The sequence below is a fragment of the Zeugodacus cucurbitae genome, chromosome 2, assembly GCF_028554725.1.
Source record: "Zeugodacus cucurbitae isolate PBARC_wt_2022May chromosome 2, idZeuCucr1.2, whole genome shotgun sequence".
Lineage (NCBI taxonomy): Eukaryota > Metazoa > Arthropoda > Insecta > Diptera > Tephritidae > Zeugodacus > Zeugodacus cucurbitae.
In genome coordinates this window covers 30,333,064-30,355,054 of record NC_071667.1, presented here as the reverse complement: position 1 = coordinate 30,355,054, position 21,991 = coordinate 30,333,064, and the positions used below count along the sequence as shown (strand labels likewise).

Here is a 21,991-nt window from a genome sequence, read left to right as displayed (position 1 = left end):
GGAGTGTTTTCTTCCATCCGTACAACATGACCTAGCCAGCGTAGCCGCTGTCTTTTTATTCGCTGAACTATGTCAATGTCGTCGTATAAATCGTACAGCTCATCGTTCCATCGTCTGCGGTATTCGCCGTTGCCAATGTTTAGAGGACTATAAATCTTGCGCAAAACCTTTTTCTCGAAAACCCCAAGAGTCGTCTCATCGGATGATGTCATCGTCCACGCTTCAGCGCCATACATCAGGACGGGAATAATGAGCGACTTATAGAGTTTGATTTTGGTTCGTCGAGAGAGGACTTTACTTGTCAATTGCCTACTCAGTCCAAAGTAGCACCTGTTGGCAAGAGTGATTCTGCGTTGGATTTCAAGGCTGACATTGTTGGTGTTGTTAATGCTGGTTCCCAGATAAACGAAATTATCTACAACTTCAAAGTTATGACTGTCAACAGTGACGTGGGAGCCAAGACGCGAGTGCGCTGACTGTTTGTTTGATGACAGGAGATATTTCGTCTTGTCCTCATTCACCACCAGACCCATACGCTTCGCTTCTTTATCTAGTCTGGAAAACGCAGAACAAACGGCGCGGTTGTTGCTTCCGATGATATCAATATCATCGGCATACGCCAGGAGCTGTACACTCTTGTAGAAGATTGTACCCTCTCTATTTAGTTCTGCAGCTCGTATTATTTTTTCCAGCAATAGATTGAAGAAGTCGCACGATAGTGAGTCACCCTGTCTGAAGCCTAGTTTGGTATCGAACGGCTCGGAGAGGTCCTTCCCGATCCTGACGGAGCTTTTGGTGTTGCTCAACGTCAGCTTACATAGCCGTATTAGTTTTGCAGGGATACCAAATTCAGACATCGCGGCATAAAGGCAGCTCCTTTTCGTGCTATCGAAAGCAGCTTTAAAATCGATAAAAAGATGGTGAGTATCGATTCTTCTCTCGGGTCTTTTCCAAGATTTGGCGCATGGTGAATATCTGGTCCATTGTAGATTTTCCAGGTCTAAAGCCACACTGATAAGGTCCAATCAGTTCGTTGACGGTGGGCTTTAGTCTTTCACATAATACGCTCGACAAAACCTTATATGCGATATTGAGGAGACTTATACCACGGTAGTTGGCGCAGATTGTGGGGACTCCCTTCTTATGGATTGGGCAGAGCACACTAAGATTCCAATCGTCAGGCATGCTTTCTTCCGACCATATTCTACAAAGAAGCTGATGCATGCACCTTATCAGTTCTTCGCCGCCGTATTTGAATAGCTCGGCCGGTAATCCATCGGCTCCCGCCGCTTTGTTGTTCTTCAAGCGGGTAATTGCTATTCGAATTTCTTCATGGTCGGGTAATGGAACATCTATTCCATCGTCATCGATTGGGGAATCGGGTTCGCCATCTCCTGGTGTTGTACTTTCACTGCCATTGAGCAGGTCGGAGAAGTGTTCCCTCCATAATCCCAGTGTGCTCTGGACATCCGTTACCAGATTACCTCCTCGGTCCCTACATGATAATGCTCCGGTCTTGAAACCTTCTGTAAATCGCCTCATCTTTTCATAAAATTTTCGAGCATTATCCATGTCGGCCAGCTTTTCAAGCTTTTCATACTCACGCATTTCGGCCTCTTTCTTTTTACGTCTGCAAATGCGTCTCGCTTCCCTCTTCAGTTCTCGATATCTATCCCACCCCGAACGTGTTGTGGTCGATCGCAACGTTGCGAGGTAGGCAGTCTGTTTTCTCTCCACTGCGGAACGACAATTCTCATCGTACCAACTGGTTTTTTGGCGTTGCCGGAGACCAATTGTTTCGGCTGCAGCGGTATGCAATGAGTTTGAGATGCCGTTCCACAGCTCCCTTATATCGATATGCTGATGAGTGCTCTCAGAGAGCAGGAGTGCAAGTCGAGTAGAAAATCGTTCGGCTGTCGGTTGTGATTGCAGCTTTTCGACGTCGAACCTTCCTTGTGTTTGTTGACGGGCGTTCTTTGCTGCACAGAGGCGAGTGCGTATCTTTGCTGCTACTAGATAATGGTCCGAGTCAATGTTTGGTCCTCGGAGCGTACGCACGTCTAAAACACTGGAGACATGTCTTCCGTCTATCACAACGTGATCGATTTGATTACGCGTGTTTCGATCAGGGGACAGCCACGTTGCTTGATGAATTTTTTTATGCTGGAATCTGGTACTACAGATAACCATATTTCGGGCCCCAGCGAAGCCGATCAGCCTCAGGCCGTTTGGCGATGTTTCGTCATGGAGGCTGAATTTTCCGACTGTTGTGCCAAAGACACCTTCTTTACCCACCCTGGCGTTAAAATCGCCAAGCACGATTTTGACATCGTGGCGGGGGTAGCGCTCATAGGTGCGTTCTAGGCGCTCATAGAAAGCATCTTTGGTCACATCGTCCTTCTCTTCCGTTGGGGCGTGGGCGCAAATCAGCGATATGTTGAAGAACCTCGCTTTGATGCGGATTGTGGCAAGACGTTCATCCACCGGGGTGAATGCCAGGACTCGGCGACGTAGTCTCTCTCCCACCACAAATCCAACACCGAATTCGCGCTCCTTTATATGGCCGCTGTAGTAGATGTCACAAGGACCCACCTTCTTCCGTCCTTGTCCCGTCCATCGCACTTCTTGGACGGCGGTGATGTCAGCCTTTAGTTGTATGAGGACATCAACCAGCTGGGCAGAGGCACCTTCCCAATTAAGAGTCCGGACATTCCAGGTGCATGCCCTCAGATCATGATCCTTAGTACGTTTGCAGGGGTCGTCATCAAAAGGGGGGTTTCTCATCCGAGGCTCGGTGTTGGTTTTCATTGGGGAGATTTTTTTTATGTGGTGGGTCCCAAGCCCTACGCACAACCGCTGAAGCGGGCTTCGCCTTCTCACTTTAGCTCGCCTCCAAACGGATGTCTGTTAACTACCCAGGGGATACTTGGTCTAAAACCGGAAGTCGTGAGCTGCTTGAGTCATATGCAAAAGAATCGTTCCTGGCCACTCCCAAGTGAATGGCAATCAGAAACTTTCCTCACTTGCGTGAACTTCAACATATGACCCCATCCCCCAACATTGTTTTAGTGCCTTGTATATTAAGAAAATAAATTAAAATGAATAAGTGTCCAATTGGCTTATCGTTGTTCTGCTACGTATGTGGAAAATGCAAGCCCTCGGAGTAGACGCAAAATATCTTCGGGAACTGCCGGCATCTACGAGGAATATTTCGATTTGCCCGTTATAAGAGACGTAGATTGGGTGCCAAATACCATTTGCACGCAATGCAAAAAAAATTGATTAAATTTCAGTTTTTTCGACATAATAGCTATAAGGACACAAAAAACATTGATTTTGAACTTAAAGACGGACTTATTCTGAGAAGCTTTGCCAAAGAAAGTTTACCAAAAAAGTCAACATTAAAAAAGTTAGAGACCGAAGAAAAATGTCCCTTTCTCTTACAATGGGCCACTTTGATGAAAAACTTCAACCAAAATTTTGTATGAAACCATGATTGTAACTCAAAAAAGTAATGATGCAGTTCGATTCGTTGGACCCGAAATAGGGAGAAACCGTCGAATTTGGTCTTGTCTTTTTTTGACTATCACAGTGTTATTGATATGGGTTTCTGATTATATTAATATAAAAGTGTGGGATAATATTCTACTTCATAGTAACAATATCTAAAATATCAAAGAAGATATAATTTGTAACATTTACCAATGTAATTCTACTAAGCGAAATAATATTGTTATATATATATTTAAATTATTGACCCTGCTAGCTAAAAATTGAGATATTTTGATGAAACTTGATACACATGTTCCTCGGCATTCTGAAAAGGTTGCTATTGCAGGTGGAATCTATTCCAGGCCTACTTCCGATGTAAGTATGTATATTAACACAATTTTCAATTCCACCTTATTCTTTCACTTTACCATAAATAAGTGAATCATCAATAAAAATATCCGAATAAACTGCACACATAGTACATTCCGATTAAGGCCTGGCTTATCTAAAAATGGTTAAAATCCGACCATACCTTTACAAATATACCTTTACCTATATACCGAATAAGAGGACCTCAGACTGGCTTTTTTGTGGAATCAATCTATGAGATACTTGATAATAAAATTAAGAAGACGTCTTTTCCCGGTGCAGAAAACTAATGACGTATATAGACCTATAGCATACAATAATATTGTAATCGTTTCAGTGAATAATGAATATTGAATTTCTTTACAACCTTTTTTAAAGTTAGATATAGCCTTTAAAATTATACCCTTTCTTATTTACTTATAATTGATTATATATTCAAGGAATTGTGGCACATTTGAGGAAGTGTTCGTCCGATTAATTGCTAAATTTTGTAACTCCTGTGGTTACTTCAAAATTTGTATGAGATATCTAGATTAATATAAACTAATATTCTTTAACAACTTACAACTACATACATATACGGAAGTAAATCTGTTATATAATATAATACTTACACTAAAAGCATAGCAGCCGCTGCCGCTGCAGCTGCAACAGCAGCGGTTGCATGAGTGGTCTGGCTATAGCGTTGCGATTGTTGTTGCTGTTACGTAGCTGCAGCAGCTGTGGCGGATGGCGTCAAGCTTGTAGCGGCTGCTGGCGGTGACATCGTTTCGCTGAGGATGCTCGCTGGTCGCGAAGGTTTAGATGGACTGGGTGGCGTACGACTTAGAGTAGGTTGCTCGGGCGATGGTGGCCGCATAGACGCTGTTAGATGCGAGAAGTGCGATGTCAATAAACCATTGCTTCCAATGGCAATCGGATATGGAAAATATGTAGGAGGAGTGTTCACTAGTGCTGCAGATGAGTAGTAATTATAGTACAATTGTCTATCCATCCAATGTAGCGATATGGTTTGATTCACAATTCGCTTTGCTATGAGGTATATATGTATATATAGAATTAAATTAGTGGAAAATAATAATAAGCAATTTGAGAGATATTGAATTTAAAATAATTATACTTATTTATAAAAGATATATATATTTAATAAATACATATGCACCATGTATTATTACATTAAAAAATATGAAGCCTCATATTTGGCTTTGTTAAAGCCAACAACAACTGATTAATAAATAATAATAAAAACAAAAACAGTTTTAACTATTTTTTTGTTGTAGAATATTATATTCTAATTCTATTATTATAATACTATATATTCCTAATTGATTTTAAGGGGCTTAAAGTTTGGCAAGGTTAAAACTATTGCATTCATGCATATTGATCCAATGTAATGATGATGAGGTATATTTGAGTAATTCTTCAAGATCTACTTACCATATAGATTCATGAAATTGCAACTATGAGGTGTAAAGTGTAAACATAGAAATTTTATAGCCTTTTCGCACAGTCAAATTAATTTAATACATTAAGATTATAATTGAGAAACCAGTTTTTTGCCTTCGAACTGCTGGCTACTCGATTAATGATCAGCGGCTTTACATTTTTGTTTTTGCTGTTCATTAGAAGTTGTTCAATTAATTTCTGTGCGAAAAGATTATTAGCAATTGAGACGTTAAAGGTAATTCAATTTAGTGCATGAATTCTAGAAGATTGGTATATTTCTAACAAAAAAGACAGTAAGAAATTTTGAGTCGTAATGTAAATTCGTCTGTCCGGCTGGCCATTCGGTTAATGAGTATCTTGATTAAAAATATAGATGTTTTAATAAAACATGGTATAATTTATATTTAGCAATATGGATCTTTATACCGGCGATAGGGTTTGTATACATAGGAAATAAGGTTTTGTATACATATGAAAATAATAATCTCATTGTATTAAATAGTTAGCTAGAATATAAATTATCCACAGCAACGCGTTGCCAGGTCGATTTTCATTTGATTTGATCAATTTAAGACGGGCGATGATATATTCGACTCCCTAGTACTCCCTGCTTTATTTTGCAGTATTGAAGTAATTTGAATATTCTGTAATAAAATCGGTTTTGTGTATTGGCAATATATCGAATATTGAATAACTATATAGTGTTATATGTACATAATCATGCATATATAAATGAAATGAAATATGTCAAACACCATTGCTGTGCTGAATGCACCTGCGAGCATACATATGTATGTACGCACATAAACATTTGATTTCTCCAAAGCTCGATGATTGCAATTAAAAAGTACCTCGTGAATTTTTGCACCATCGAAGTAAAAGCGTTTTTTTTTTGTTCTTTTCTGTCGTCGTATTCATTTTCTATTTAATATTTTTTTATTTTAGTTTTGGCCATTTTCTGCATTGTCGTTTTTATTTTGATTTTAGTGTACCTTATCGCTCGCACTCTTTCAATTCAATTTTTATGATCGCTGGAAAACTTGCAATTTTGCTTAATTTTAATGCGTTGCAAACAAAACGCATAAAAACTTGGCATACCCAAGCGTGCGAGTATATGCTGCATCGCAAATGCAGTAAAATGTTAAGCCATTGCAGCGCAAGCGACGACGAAGCGGAATACACTCTGCCACAGATGGAGACTAAGACGGTGCTGAAACTGAAGCCAAACCTCTTGACTCTTGGCAAATAAAAAGTCGTAAAATTTGAAATTGCGATGTTTTGAAGTTTTCCTCCTTTCCTCCACATCTGTGGAAGTAACGGGAAAATGCAAGAACGAAGTGGTGTGTCAGGCGGAAGGAATGTGCTTTACAATCAGGATGATCGAGGTCGGGAATGGTACGACGAAACCATCCACTTGATTGCATCCCGAAAAGCATACAAAAATGCATCGGCGTTAGCGCAACCGATACCACTTGGCCATTAGCAAGCCAAATAGCAACAGAAACCATTGAGCAAAAATTTATAGCCTGCCAGTGACACGATATCATAGTAAATGGTCACATGATTTCATGCTAATTGCAAAATGCTTTGCTCACAGAGATATGTAAAGCACAGAGCAAAATGCCGAAACACAAAATAGATTCGTGTATGGTAAATATTAAGCTTCAATAGAAAATTATACAATTTAATACTTAAAAACTTCATATTCACGAATGCATTGCATATGTTTGAGCAAATTTTAACATCCTACAAGTAATATTAACTTCAAATTTTGCACTTTAAATTCAATAAATCATATACATATTTCTTTAAGGTTATGTCGTGACTCTTCACATTTCGCTGACCAATGTGCTTTGTGATATCTAACTACTTGCAGGCAGCTGAGAAACTGCAAATCATTTCACACTCCACTAGATGACAGTTATTTATTTCTTTTCATTGTGGTTACTTTTACGTAATCGCGGACATAGGACTTAAGGACGCCGGCAATGTTTAACATTAAATGAAGCATTATGGTCATTTACACGAAATTGTATGGTTGTGTTCGGGAATAATATACCCGCAGGAAAAACTTAAACTGCTAAGGAATATTCCTGGGAAGCTAATTTAAAAAAAATCAATTTGTATAGCATTTTAAAGGGGCAAGTCCAGTAGTTTTCTAAAATGAGTTATGGCTTGAGAAGGCGTTAAGGGACTAGAGTATTCCATGGAATTACAATGATAGGTTATATGAGCTTCCTTACCAAAAAAAAATCTCCCAACTGTATGCTTTAACTATTCATTATTCCAATTTTTATGTTCTGTGAGAATTTTGTTTACTGAAAATGGTTAAAATAGAAATATAGTCTATACTTTTGTATTTGAGGTAAATGCATTTATGAATACGTATATAATTAAAGCCTTGCCTGTTTCACCTATAATCAGTTAAACATGGCTTTTCAAAACCAAGTCAAACAAAGTCAAGAAAGCCTTCGAAACCGCGCAAATAATTGGTAAGGTTGTTTAGCTTGAAGTAGAATCGCCTCCACCGAAAGAACTCTGTTATTTCCAATATATGTAAATAATATGCGGAAAATATTAACGCATGCAGCAAGTATTGAAGCAGCTCCGTCTACGCTATCAATATGAAATTCAAGTCGTGACGGTAAACTTGTTTGCTTCGTAGCTTCATTGACTACCGTATGTATGTAGAGCGCGTAAAACAGTTTTAAAGTGTTATTAATTCAAGCTAATTATTTTCCATATCAATCACTTAAGACCATTAGCACATATGCTGTCTTCGCCTTCATCCAAACAGGTTCGCCGGGAGAAAATCGTTGTTTTGACTGTTCTTTGGTCTCTGGCGTGTGTAAATGAAAATGCTTCGTTGACGGTTTCGAAATTCCTGATGATTTCGCACAAATAGCGTTAAACACGTCTGTGAAGTGGTATCAGGATTGCGCTTGTTGTTCAGAGTGTGCGAACCGCGGCATCAAACCCATCAACCGCTTTATCATACACAATATTTCATGCAGAAATTTACTCATGTGATATTTTAAGATGCCTACAGTCTCTTCCAGCTCAAGCAACTTCAATATGCGGTCTGCCAATACGAGATAGTGAACTTTTCACGTCTTCCTCCGTGGTAGTAAATTCCGAGGCACCTGTGGTATTTAAAACCAGAGTCCGTCCGCCCACGTTGAAACCCGTTAAACCAATTTTTAATAGTGGTCATCAAAGGAGAGCGCTCAAAACGCTCTTTGATTTCTTTGTTTACATTTTAAAATAATTGTGATAGAATAGTTTGGTCATTTTGGCTAACGATTTCTATCTTAACTTTTTTATAAATTGTATCGCTGTCAGCTATACAACAATATTTTAAGTACCATCTGATTTGATCACTTTATAATAAATTAAACACTATTGAACACATCGATATTAAATTCTCTGGTCGAAATAGGACTGTGATGTGTCAAGGCCCAATATACCGAATATGAGGAACTCAGTGCCTGTGACTAATATTTTACCGAAAATATAGGTAAATCTCTCAGATATTCTTCAGTGAGTCTTTCTCTTATAACATTTGTACCAAAAATGAGTAAAATAAATGTATCAATTTCTTAAAATCGGTTCCCATTACTACTACTTCCCATTGGTGTAAATTTTTATCTAGTCCCCGTACAACTATTATAAAAAAAAAGTTTTACAAATACCTGAAAATGCTTCCATATCTTTGAGCCTTGCGAGAGTATAAAATGTCCGATTACTCAACTTAGCCTTTCTTTATTTGTTGATATACAATTTTACCAATAAAAATATTTCCTCGTCTTTGTTGCTTTGCAAATTCCGAGAATTTGAATTGTTCAGTTACACCCGAACTTAGCTCTTACTTTTTTTTTGAAAACTTTTATTAAAAATGAACTTATGTAAGCATGTCTTTAAGCTGGTTGAGTTGGAGGAATCACACAAAATACATTTGACATGAAATAATTTTTGCTCGGGAATTGTTATAACAGTGCAGAAAAGAACACCGCAACCGACACCATAGTTGGCCGCTAAACGGTAAATGGAATGGATTTTTTACGACTTTTCTGCTGTATGAAGTCATAAAACACAAAACTCTTTACTCAATATAGTTTTTAATAAGTAAAATTACTTGCGTACGTGTTTTGGTGCAATTTTCATTTACTCCATATATATACACCTATATATGTATGTATTAGTGCAACTAGACATAGACATAGACATATATATTTTGTCTTATAACCTAAACAATGCTTTCGACTGTTCACCTTTACACGGAGATGTCACCAGTGGTGGCAATTATCGTCCAGTACAGTACTGTGCAACTCGACTTTTATCGGTTCCATTGTAATGACTTGGATAGAACTACAGGAGCGTAAGTATTCGCTAAATGTATCATTGGGATTGCATTGAGATTTCGTAATCATTATTCTATATACAATGGTATCTCGATTCTTGCACACCTGGGTACTTGCATCACTTCGATTCTTGCAACAAATAAATATTTTACATTATGTACTCAGTACTTGCGAAATCCAAAAAATATGAACCTCGATACTTGCGACATGACCTTGTTGTTATTGGTACCGGTTCCTTAGTTTGAATAAATGTCGGAGACACGCCCGTACAATTTGGATTAGTTTTATCTGACGAGTTGTGGAGTGCGTTTTCATAATGATATGGAAAAAATGTACGTTGTAAATAATAAAAGAGAAAGTTAACATATTAAGGAAACAATGGCGTTCAGTCTGAATCCATGCTCAAAGTGACAACGCAAAGTCCCAAAACATTTGTTCCAGAAGTTTGTAGCCTCTTATCTATTTAAAATCCCTTAAAACTACAGGTAAAATAGCTATTTCGTGTCGAAAATGTTCTCAAATAGCAATTTTAGTTATTGATAATGGTCCCTACCAGCCTAAAGAAGGAGAGTTAAAGAGTAATGATGGTCAAATATTGGTAAAGTGCCTTCCTCCGATCTGTACTGCTTTTACAAAATTAAAATAAACTGCAAAACAAGCCTTTTAGGTCACTTCGTTCAACGAGGAAAAAAAACAGACGATGCTCTGCGAAGCATCAGCTTGAAAAACCCAGTATGTTTTTTAGCTAATGCTTGAAATGCCGTTAATGTGTCTTCAATTCGGTCATCATTTCAAAAATATTTTGACGTAACAATCGAATGGGATAATGAAGACGACTTCCTCTTTCAGAGTTCCATTTACAGCTAGCTGAAGATAAGTTTCAATAAACAGAACCATTGCAGCAATTATCCCATTCTGAAATTGTGCAATGGATTGTTGAACATACTTTGAAGTCTTTCGTACAAAATGAAGTTTACTATGCCGATGATGATAACCCTACTGATGGGGAAGAAACAAACGAAGGCATCCTCAATACGAAGAAAGTTACGTCGGCAGAGACTATATTAGCATTTAATATTGGTCTAGAGTGGACAGAGCAAAACAACGCCTCCTTAGACGATGTTATGACACTCCAGAAACTTAGAAGCAACGTAATACTGAACAAGTGAAATTCTTTCACCATTGGAAAGCTACATTCACCTCGAGTAACATAGGCTACATTTATTGCTAGAACTTTCTTCAAATAGTTCTTAGGTCAGGGTATCAAAAAGACTCCGCGATGAAGATTCTTATTCTGAAACTGAAAATCGGCTTGCAAGTCATTGTTTTCGCATCGCAATCGTGGGCCAGAGAGTCGAGTAACAAGCGCTCGCAGCTGCTTGCTGAACAAAATTTCAAAGCCCCCAAGTACGCGCTTGAGGGTTGAGTATGGAGGGTGTACAGCGGCTTGAAAAACCAAATATCAAACTTATAACTTTTGAAATAAGATAAGAATAAACAAGTAAGGAAGGGCTAAGTTCGGGTGTAACCGAACATTTTATACTCTCGCAATTTATTTATTTAACTTAATTAATATTATATAATACACAATTTGACCCACATATTCGTCATATATATTGTATAAAGTCCATTGGAAGTTGGAAACCCTAATATTAGGTTAGAAGCACCGAGGTCCTCATGTTCGATATATGGGGCCTTGAAAACCTATGGTCCAAATTCGGCGATTTTTAGAAATGGACTGCCACACTATAAATACAGTATTTGTGCAAAGTTTTGCACCGATATCTTCACTAGTGCTTACTATTATATATTGTATATTGTAAAGTAAACGATTCAGATCATCTTCTAAGTTCTGGTATATAGGAAGTAGGCGCGGTTGTGAAGCGATTTGGCCAATTTTCACAACATATTATTGGGAGTTAAGGAAACTATTACAAACCAAGTTTCATTGAAATCGGTCGAGTAGTTCCTGAGATATGGTTTTTGACCCATAAGTGGGCGACGCCACGCCCATTTTCCATTTTGTAAAAAAAATCTGAGTGCAGCTTCCATCTGCCATTTCTTATGTGAAATTTAGTGTTTCTGACGTTTTTCGTTAGTGAGTTAACCCACTTTTAGTAATTTTCAACCTAACCTTTGTATGGGAGGTGGGCGTGGTTATTATCCAATTTCTCTCTTTTTTGGACTGTATTAAGAAGTGGCTATAAAAAACGACTGAAGAAAGTTTGGTTTATATAGCTTCATTGGTTTGCGAAATATATACAAATAACCGATTTGGGGGCGGGACCACGCCCACTTCCCCAAAAAAATTACATCCAAATATGCCCCTTCCTAGAGAAATCCTTTATTACAAATTTTACTATTATAACTTTATTTATGGCTTAGTTATGACACTTTATGTGTTTTTGGTTTTCGCCGTTTTGTGGGCGTGGACCGATTTTGCCCATTTTCGAAAGCAACCCTCTCACGGTCCCAAGGAACATGTGTTCCAAGTTTCATTAAGATATCTCAATTTTTACTCAAGTTATCGCTTGCACGGACGGACGGACGGACAGACGGACGGACAGACATCCGGATTTCAACTCCACTCGTCATACTCCTCATTTAAATATATATAACCCCATATCTAACTTTTTTATTTCTTGGTGACACAAACAACCGTTATGTGAACAAAATTATAATACTCTGTGCAACAGGTTGCGAGAGTATAAAAAGATATTCTGTACTTGCAACATCCTCAATACTTGCACCGTTTTCATTGCGTACAAGAATCGACGTCAACAGGTGCTACTATGGACTGAGAGTCGACGAACAAAAACTAAACTCTACAAGTCTCTCATTATTCCCGTCCTACTTTACGGTGCAGAAGCGTGGACGATGTCAACATCCGATGAGACGGCACTAGGAGTTTTCGAGAAGAAAATTTTGGGCAAGATTTATGGTCCTCATAACATTGCCAAAGGCGAATACCGCAGACAAAGTAACGATGAATTGTACGAGTTATACGACTACATTCACAGAGTTCAGCCAATAAAAAGACAGCGGCTACGCTGGCTAGGTCATGTCGTTCGAATGGACGAAATTGCTCCCGCTCTGAAAGTGTTCGATGCAGTACCCGCTGGTGGAAGCCGAGGAAGAGGGAAACCTCCACTCTGATGGAAGGACCAGGTGGAGAGGGACATGGCTTCGCTTGGTATAACCAATTGGCGCCAAACTGTCAGAAGGATAGATGCGTGGCACGCTGTTGAGGACTCGGCTATAACCGCGTAAACACTGTCTACGGCAGACAAGAAGAAGAGAGTCTCATTTGCAAGATTTTCCAGACATGAGCATTTGACTGGTTATAATCGATTATTTTGTACCGCATCAGAAATGTTACTAGAATATCTAGCGTAAAAGTCATTAGCTTAGAGTGTGTTTACCTTTACTGTATTTAGTTTATTTTAAGATAATTTTTTTTGATGACTCATGATTTTCATCTGACTTCGCTTAAAAATAACAAGATCCCAATAAAATGCTATTTTAATAAAGCATTCAGACATGCCCAAGCGATGAATACAATAAATAAAATCATAATTTTATAGGCACACAAAATTACCAAATAAATATGTAAATAAACAAAACAATCAAAGAGCGCGTAGCCAGAAAGTGAGTAATTGAGCCAATGTCATTGTTTAAAAAAAACTGGGATTAAAGCTGAGTAGAAATGCCAATGGCTTGTCCATAATAAGTACATATACACATGTATAATGTATGTATGTATGTAAGTGTGAATGTAATTATTTTTGTCAACTTTGCATATAAATTGAGTAACACAATTAAATGTCCGCGACTATGTGTACTACTCCGCAGTGGGCCACTAGCATCAGCGAGAATGTGGCACCCGCCGCCACTGCTGCCCGCGCAATTACCGTCGACGCGGAGCCAAGTCCAGGCTTTGTTTATAAACAAATCTGGCAAAGTGGCGGCTGAATAAAAAAATATGTGTATTTTGCATCGAAATACGAAATTGAAACCAAAACAATAAAGTTAATACTTCATGCAAATGATAAAAAAAGAAATTGAAATGTAGAGTTCATTCATAAACCAACCACACACATCCACCAATGCAAAAACATAAAAACATTTGTTTATGCATACAAAATGTGTCCATACGGCTTCAAAAGTGTTAATATTTGTACATTAGGGTGGCCAACATCAGAATAAGAAATAATAATAGTTATTAATAACTTCATTAGGGGAATTCAGGGAGATACTTATATGAAGTAGTATATGTGCAAAGCCTACAAAACGAATGCTGTAACTCTGACAGGAACTTGGCTACGAAACATAGCAGAGATGGTAACAGAGTGATGGATAAATGTGGTATGACACCGGTCACTAACGAAACTCAGTATATAAGAGCTCTTTGTGAAATTCTAAAATTTAAGAACTAAAGTTTATATTACGAAAACTCTAAGGAAAAAAACAGAATCCGTCCAATTGATTTTGCCAAACAATATACAAAACAATTATAGAATAAGATTAGCATTTTATATTGTAATATTATTTCATGTTGTATTATATCACAAATGGTTGGCGTTTACACCGTTAATTTTATCCCGAAAATATACTATATGTATATACGAGTATATAATTCACTTTAGCCAAATATGCTTCCTAAAAATGCATCGTTCGTGAAATTAGACCATACCTTACTCCGGCCCCAATATAAAAAATTTAAAATGAAAAAATTTAACCAAAGATGTCAGTCCGATCGACTTTTTATATCGGTCTGTAATTAGTTGAGACAGTTTCGGCTAATTCAGTGTGGTTTGATCCCACCTTCTCTGGTCCATTTTATTCGATAAATTCGGTCAGTATTAGAGATATCAAAAAGATTATTATATGATAACGATTAGCTTAGTAAGTCTTTTTTTATATTATATATTGAGTGTTATTATTTCGCTTGATCGTTTGTAATATACATATATATTTCGGAATACGTATGGGTGTTATTAGTTCTCGATTCAAATAAAATAATTGAACATCCTTCTCCAACACGTTATTTGCTAAGTGTATTTTATATAAATTCAAAACGATTTATTTAATCTCAGTATATTTTCCACCTTAATGCTATGGGATAAGGATAAATACACTACCAGCAAAATAGGCCCTCAATAATAGGTATATACATATGTATATAGGTATATATATATTTATAGAATAAGAGCGTGCTAGGTTACAGCTGTATTAATCGCATGCCCAGGTTTATCGAAAATTACAAATAAACATGCAAATGATGAATGGGCATACCACTAGAGATAGTGTCACCCTGTCGAGTGAATCGAAGCACGTTTTGGTGAGTACCGTTTCAAAACTATTTTCGCCTTGTTTTTGTCCAGAAGAATTGAACAACATTCATAACATTTGTGTAGAGATTGACAAGCTCATTCAATTTCCCGTTTTGGATAACAATATTGTGGAAATACCAATAACTTATTCACACATTCGACCGTGTGAGTAACATGGCCTACTTTTTATATCAAATTTCGAATCTTGTCAACTTATTACAGCAAGAGCATTCGTGAAACCGCTTCACTGAAGGGTTTAACTATGTTTAATCGCAATCGAAACCAATTTATGCATCGTTTCGTGACCGATGATCCAAAGAGACCTGGAGAAGATCAAAATGATCACAACTATCCCGTCCTAATATGAAAAGTCACTTGCAAGGTTAGAAATTTGAGACAAATGGGGAAATTATCGTCGCCATGAGGTGTATTTTTCAGATCTCCAGAAAAATATAATTTCTTATACAGGTTAAAGAAGTTAGAGTCAAGGGTATTGAGCCAAAAGAAGATTATATTAAGAAATAAAGTTTCCAAAATTTTAATAAATTGCCGAATAGGAAAAGAAATTTGATTAAATATTAATTGTCCACTGTCCTTTTATGTAAGGATGCTTGGGTTGTCTAATTATATAAAATTTTTAGGTCACATCGATGAGATTTGTGAATGCCGAAAACTTGATCATTCCGTTTGAAATTTCTTAAAAATTTCTTTGGCTGAATTAACCAGGTCATTTCAAAAGTTATATGTGTATGTGTGAAGGTATAATTTAAAGATTTGTGTGATCTCTAGCGTCGAATGTCGGTTGTCTCCTGCTCACTCTCATTTCATATGAAAACACTGCTGCAAACGCTTTCGGTTTTCCATAAAGGACATTAAATTTCCGTTGTGAGAAAATTTTGCTCCATAAACACTTCAGTGTTTATTACCGACAAGAAAGAAACCGATTGCTATGGCATAAGAACACACTGGCAGTGGCGACGATGCCAAGAGTAGCTGGGAATGAGCGTACTACTTGCCAGAGAGAAATAAAGGATGTTGTCGTTGTGGTGGCGCTCGTGAGTTAATACGCCTGATGATTGGTATCGCTGTGGAATCCATAGCGGTAAATGTAGCATCCTGTATTATGTTCTCACACACCCAACTCTCCATTACTCTCCATCACCTTCAAACCTTTCGAGGCATATCGTAAACTCTCGCATGCATTTTGGGTTTAATGATGCATTTACGATGCAAACATCAACGCCATCGTCGCATGCCAACCACAGCCAAGCGCCAAGTATTTGAGCATTTGTGACGTTTACAGTAGCTTTTCCAGTAAACAAAAAGAGAATGACAGTAATCGTTACAATTTTAATATCATCAGAAAACTGCAGCTGATGTTACTACTAGTCGATTTTTGAGAAAACAGTTATAGAGAAAGGTGTACTCTGACTATGGCCGGGCCATAAAATTTATAGAATATTTTTGTCAGTGCTTTTTAGTTGGTTGCGGAAATTTATACTTGCATGGAATCAAGTTTTCTTTACAATGCACCTGCGGATTTTTAGTTGACATACCAAAAGGTTCACATCTTAAATTGCCTTCAACAATTAAAGCAGCAAATGAAATCCATTTTGCAATCTGAATGCCCAATTATAGCATCACACCGTTTTCAATAATAGCTTAAGTTCATAAATGGTGTAACCTTAATAGCTTTTTCGAATACTTGTAAATTTTTTAATTGATCAATTATAGGTTTGGCAATAATGTCAAACATTTTATATTATATATATTAAATGATGCAGTTTCATATAAAGGGTTTTTCAAAATGGTTCAGAATGGTCATACGTTCGTGAATTCGGCTGAGCAACAATTTGAAAATGATCCGGTTTTTCATCTAGCGTTATTGGTCAGGCAGCAATCCACACGTACTCCATGAGTCACCATTGCATCCCGAAAAAATTACGGTTTGGTGCGGTTTATGGGGCGGCGGCGTTATTAGGCCATATGATCAAGACCGACACGTTAATGTGAATGAGAATCAAATGATAACATAATATTTTTGGCCGGATGGATTATGATTGGATGATATGGATTTGGACAATATGTGGTTCCAACAGAAGGGCGCCACAAGCCACACAACGAATGTCACAATCCATTTATTGAAATGAAAGTGTTATCTCACGAAATGGCCCAGTCAATTGGTCGCCTTGGTCGTGCGATCTGGAGCTAGTGTGTTATATCCAAACAAATATGGAAGTAAGTATTTTAATTTATTATTATTTATTGCAAAGTATTGCAAAGAATAGTTAAGGAAAAAACTATCCCATATATCCTTGAGAAACCCATAATTATCCGAAATTGAAACATTGAAGCCTTTTAAATCGAAATGCATCTTCTAAAATCTTTATTGTAATAACTAAATAGTTGAACAAGTGAAAAAGGTACAAAGAAAGGAAACAGTTTTCCTAAAAGGTGCTCAAAATTGTTTGCCTAGCACTTTAATAAATTAATTGATTAAAATTTTTGTCAAAGACAAATATTTATCTACTGAAGGTTGGTAACTGAAATGTAACCCCCTTGAAGACAAATTACCAGCGAAATGCCCACAAAAGCTTTCTATTTACTTAGGATTTACCATAATCGCTATTAATAAGTTGTTAAATAATAAGCCGCTGAGCTGAAATTATACAAATTACGTAAATCGAAAATCAAAAAATATTGTATTTGCATTTTATTTATAAAAATTCAACAGATTAGTCATTATTCTATATGCTGTCGCAGTAAGTGTCTGTTTGTATACATATTTTGCTTGGCCTTTAACTCCAATGCCGATGGATATCCTTTGAATGTTGATTGTAGAGCTGTTAAACTTCGTATTTGGCGGCCCATAGTGATATGGATGGGTTGCTGAAGAAACTGAAGATGTGCCGGATTGGATAGTTGATTGAAGATTGCTATTTTATATGTTGATTGAAGCGGTCGATCGATCCAATGGTAAGTTGATTGTAGTTTCATTAAATGATTTCTTTCACACAACCGTAAAACACATAAAACAATAAAAATTGGCAATAGATCTGCATGTTTAAAAGCAGAAATTAAGGGTTTGTAACATTGCTAAACGGAAAAGGGTTCCAACGTTTGATGTGATCTTATGAATGTTTTCGCGATTTTGGTTTAAGAGATAGTTTGCAACTATATTTGCTATATTAATTTTCATTCGATTGAAATTATGTACTTATCAAATTTTAAAATTACATTAATTTAACTTTATTGAAAGCATAATTTGTTGCGTAATGCAATTACGTTAAATATTATCATCCGCATTGCCTTGTCGTACTGCGCAGCTCACCCCCGTCATATATATTCAGATTGTGTTGACGGGAGTATTCGTTTACGACATGTTGGCCTAAAATATTTTTATTATTGTAATACGATTGCACAATAATAAAGGCGTACTCATCATGACGTAGTAAATCAATGTGAGAATTTGTGATATATACGTATAGCTATGTAGCAGAAATGCTGGTATTCACACTTACCTTCCTCAATACGTCTTGAAGCCTCTTCAATATCTGCTCCAGCATCTTTTAATATCACATACATTAATGGCATCATCTCCCATGGATATCGAAATTTCTCCAATAGTTTTTGGCAATGCTCTAAAAACACATCTTGAGCTGAAACAGAAAATTTGAAAAGCATGAAAATACATAATTCAAAGCATTTTGATAAAAGTTGTGGCCTTAACGATATTCTCGCAATTTATTTATGTAATTTTATCAATTTAACACACAATTTAACTCATATATTAGGCATTAAGTCAATTAGAATAACGAAAGTCATTATATATAGTATATGAGGACTGGGGTAATTCCTGAAACGATATCACTTAATTTCAAGTTACATTATATCCAAGATAATTCGCTCACATAATTTTGCTGAGATATCCTACATATTAACTGATATATACGGCTATTTGAAAACCCCTAACATTAGATAAATGGGAACTAGTGGAAGTTATGACCCGATTTCACCCAGTTTTGCATAGAGACCCATTATTAGATGAAAAATATTCCCTCTGAATTACATTAAAATATCTGAGAGATTTACCAAATCTGAGATATTTACCGATATTCTGGGTATCAAATTATCAATCTGAGGACTTGAAAAGTTATATCACTATTTCGAATTTTTTTAGAGGAGCATTGTCTATGTAGATTGACCATAAGATCAAGATATCAAATTGCGCGAGTAGTTACTGAGATATGACCACTAATCTAAATCCCCAGAGTAAATTTTATTGATATAGTTTAAGTAGTTTGCGAGATACATATATGAAAACAGTCGATCGGACTCGTCTCGTCATCTTGATCACTTTGGTATATATAAACCTAAAATTTTGCGAGAACATAAAAAGTATCTAAAATACAAATGACAATCGATTTGTTAAAAGACTTCTGGACTTATATACTATTGTCTTTGATTGCATTGGAATATGTAGTGAGAAATGGGTACAAATTTTAATTTATTTATAATAGGAAAAGTTTCTTCAAAGTTTACTTTGTAAGACTAGCATTCGTTAGGAAATGCACGGTGAAAAATGATCGTGCTAATTCGAAGTGAGCACAGAAAACTGTAATATTTTTTTTCAGCCTGGTTTGTGTTATTTATCTTTTCAAAAATCAATCATTCCCGTTTAATGGCTGTATTTGAATGAATTGTGTGACTTATATGATGGTGCCACTAGTTGAATTCTTTAAAGGTGAACCCTAGAAATCATCCCCACCAATTCCAATTACACCTTTTAGTATTAGAAAAGAGATTTATAGCACTTTTATGACAGAATGGCTATTGCCGTATTTAGGCTGTATGCATATTGTAGCAAAAAGGGATAGTAGTGATAATAATATGTTATTAAATTTGAGGAAAAACATCAAGTAGTAATCTGCTACCTTCAGGTGCTCATATTTACACATTTTTCTGAAAAGTTCTTCCATGATGATTAGAATGATTTCAATTTAATGATCTCCAAGTAGAATCCAATAAAATATTTAGAAACTCGTACAATTCTATGGTTCTATTCATAACATTAAGATAATAGTTTCTTAGTCTAGTTTTCCTAATTAAACTTCCTTATAATAATAATTAGTTATATGTAGTATAGCTTGCACATATACATATGTATGTATATGTATATGCATGTGTATATAGCATGAAATGTTAATTTCATTGAAAATGCAAAGGTAATGTAAATGTGGTTTAATATTAATCCATTTTGGGTTTTATTTAAACTAAAATTCCAATATCCTCAACATATTAAATACATAATGAATAAGCACTAGTGCCATGTACTACATGCATAGTATACATATGTATGTACTATGTATCAAAACAGTTTTCATTGCAGGGCTGATGCAGCAGTAGTAAGCGTGTGCAATGACTGCAAGCTTAGTGTTGCTCAACCATAACCAGCAACAACGGCGTCGTGCTCGTCGCCGTAATCGGCAACTGGAGTCGGTAACAGTCGCTGTATCTTTTCAAAAAGGCGGAGCTTCGTAGTCATTGGTTCAAGCAATTATTCCCTCCTTTTATGAAGCCGATTGCCAAACGCTGCTGCCGGCCGATGTCATTCCTGCTGTTGGCTGTTGTCGTTCATGCTTTTCTGTTTGTGCAGTTCAACATTTTTTCCGTCGGCAACGTGCTTTTATTTCTCTCATAGCTGATTGCTCAGTTGCTATTGCAATTATTGTGCACAATTGCTGCTACGCTGTATGCATAGAAGCCGGTTTGAACTCGTTTATTTGTTATTGTGGTCGGCATAAAAAAAATGTTTCACCATCGTTGGGCGGTTGTTCATTTCTTTGTTTGCTATTATGTTCATTGGAATGATATCCACCTACATACATATATACATACGTACTTATGTGTATGCAGTGGGAAAACTACGAATGTGGTGGAATGGCGTGTGGCGGCGGCCATACTCGTGCTTAAGAAATTTTTTATACGCATCACAAAACTGCCCAATTAAGTTGTTTGATTAGTTGACTTAGTTATGCGTTACCAAGAAAATGGCGTCCAAGCAATTATGCAATAAAAATAAGCACTAGACTTATAATTTTATGTACATGAAATGCGAATTTTAATACACTGTAAAAATATTTATTTGTAATTTCTTTGGAAGTGAATACAAAGATAGTTTTATGCATTGTATGTAATATGTATTTGTATATGCACTTGTGTTTACCTCGAAAATAGCTAAATTTCACTTGATTCTTTGACAAAAATGCTACGAGAATGTCATTGGTTTCGGGTCTAGGAAGGAAGCAATCATACTTACACACATAAAAATGGTTGAACTTCCATAACTCAATTCAAATTTCATACAAATTTCCTTCCATAAATCGAATTTTTCGACCAGGGCATAAAACAAAATTTAAAATCTTACTATCGAGGCAGAATTTTAAAAGACTCCCTATATCGTATGGAGGCTAACTAAAAATATGATATTATACCCCTGACAGACGGCGGCTTTAACTCGGAACAACTGCTTTAATTGGTGTTAATTCGAGAGTTATCTCAGTTAATTCCGTTTACTAACTCCCATTTAATCCTCACAATTTTATAGAGTTAGTGGGAGTTCGTGGCATTTTCGTTGGCAACATTGTTTCCAATTTTATTTCACCAAAATGGAAATATTATTGCCAATCAGCTGTATGGGAGTTTATAACTCGCTTTGCTGCCGTCTGTCACCCACAAAATTGGAACTGATTAAAAGCGCAGTTAATCTGGGATAACTCTGCCGTCTGTCTAGCGTATTACACTTATGGATTACAGTAATCATGTAACAAAGTTTTTATATGTATTATATTTATATCAAACTTTTTGCGAAGTAAATAACTAAAACTGTGGGCAAATCTATATTTTACAGCTTTTTGAAAATTTTATGTTTTTATGAAAATGTCTATAACTCGATGTCTCTAACTTGAAGTTTTTTTGTGGATTATGGTG

At 36.5% G+C, this 21,991-nt stretch overlaps 1 protein-coding gene across 5 annotated transcripts in view; it reads right to left on the bottom strand.

Moving 5' to 3' along the window:
- Window positions 1-21,991, bottom strand: part of LOC105217947 (protein doublesex) — a 112,583-nt gene that overhangs the window by 14,177 nt on the left and 76,415 nt on the right. For 3 of the 5 annotated variants that reach the window (XM_011193220.3, XM_011193219.3, XM_011193217.3), the window contains exons 3-4: window positions 18,523-18,660; window positions 4,476-4,893 (exon numbers count right to left, since the gene is read on the bottom strand). In XM_011193220.3, coding sequence (XP_011191522.1) covers window positions 4,565-4,893; window positions 18,523-18,660 — 467 coding nt within the window. In that variant the 3' untranslated portion in view covers window positions 4,476-4,564. Of the gene's footprint in view, window positions 1-4,475; window positions 4,894-17,699; window positions 18,390-18,522; window positions 18,661-21,991 lie in introns of those variants that run through there. The other 2 variants (XM_029043857.2, XM_029043856.2) reach the window with 2 other exon arrangements.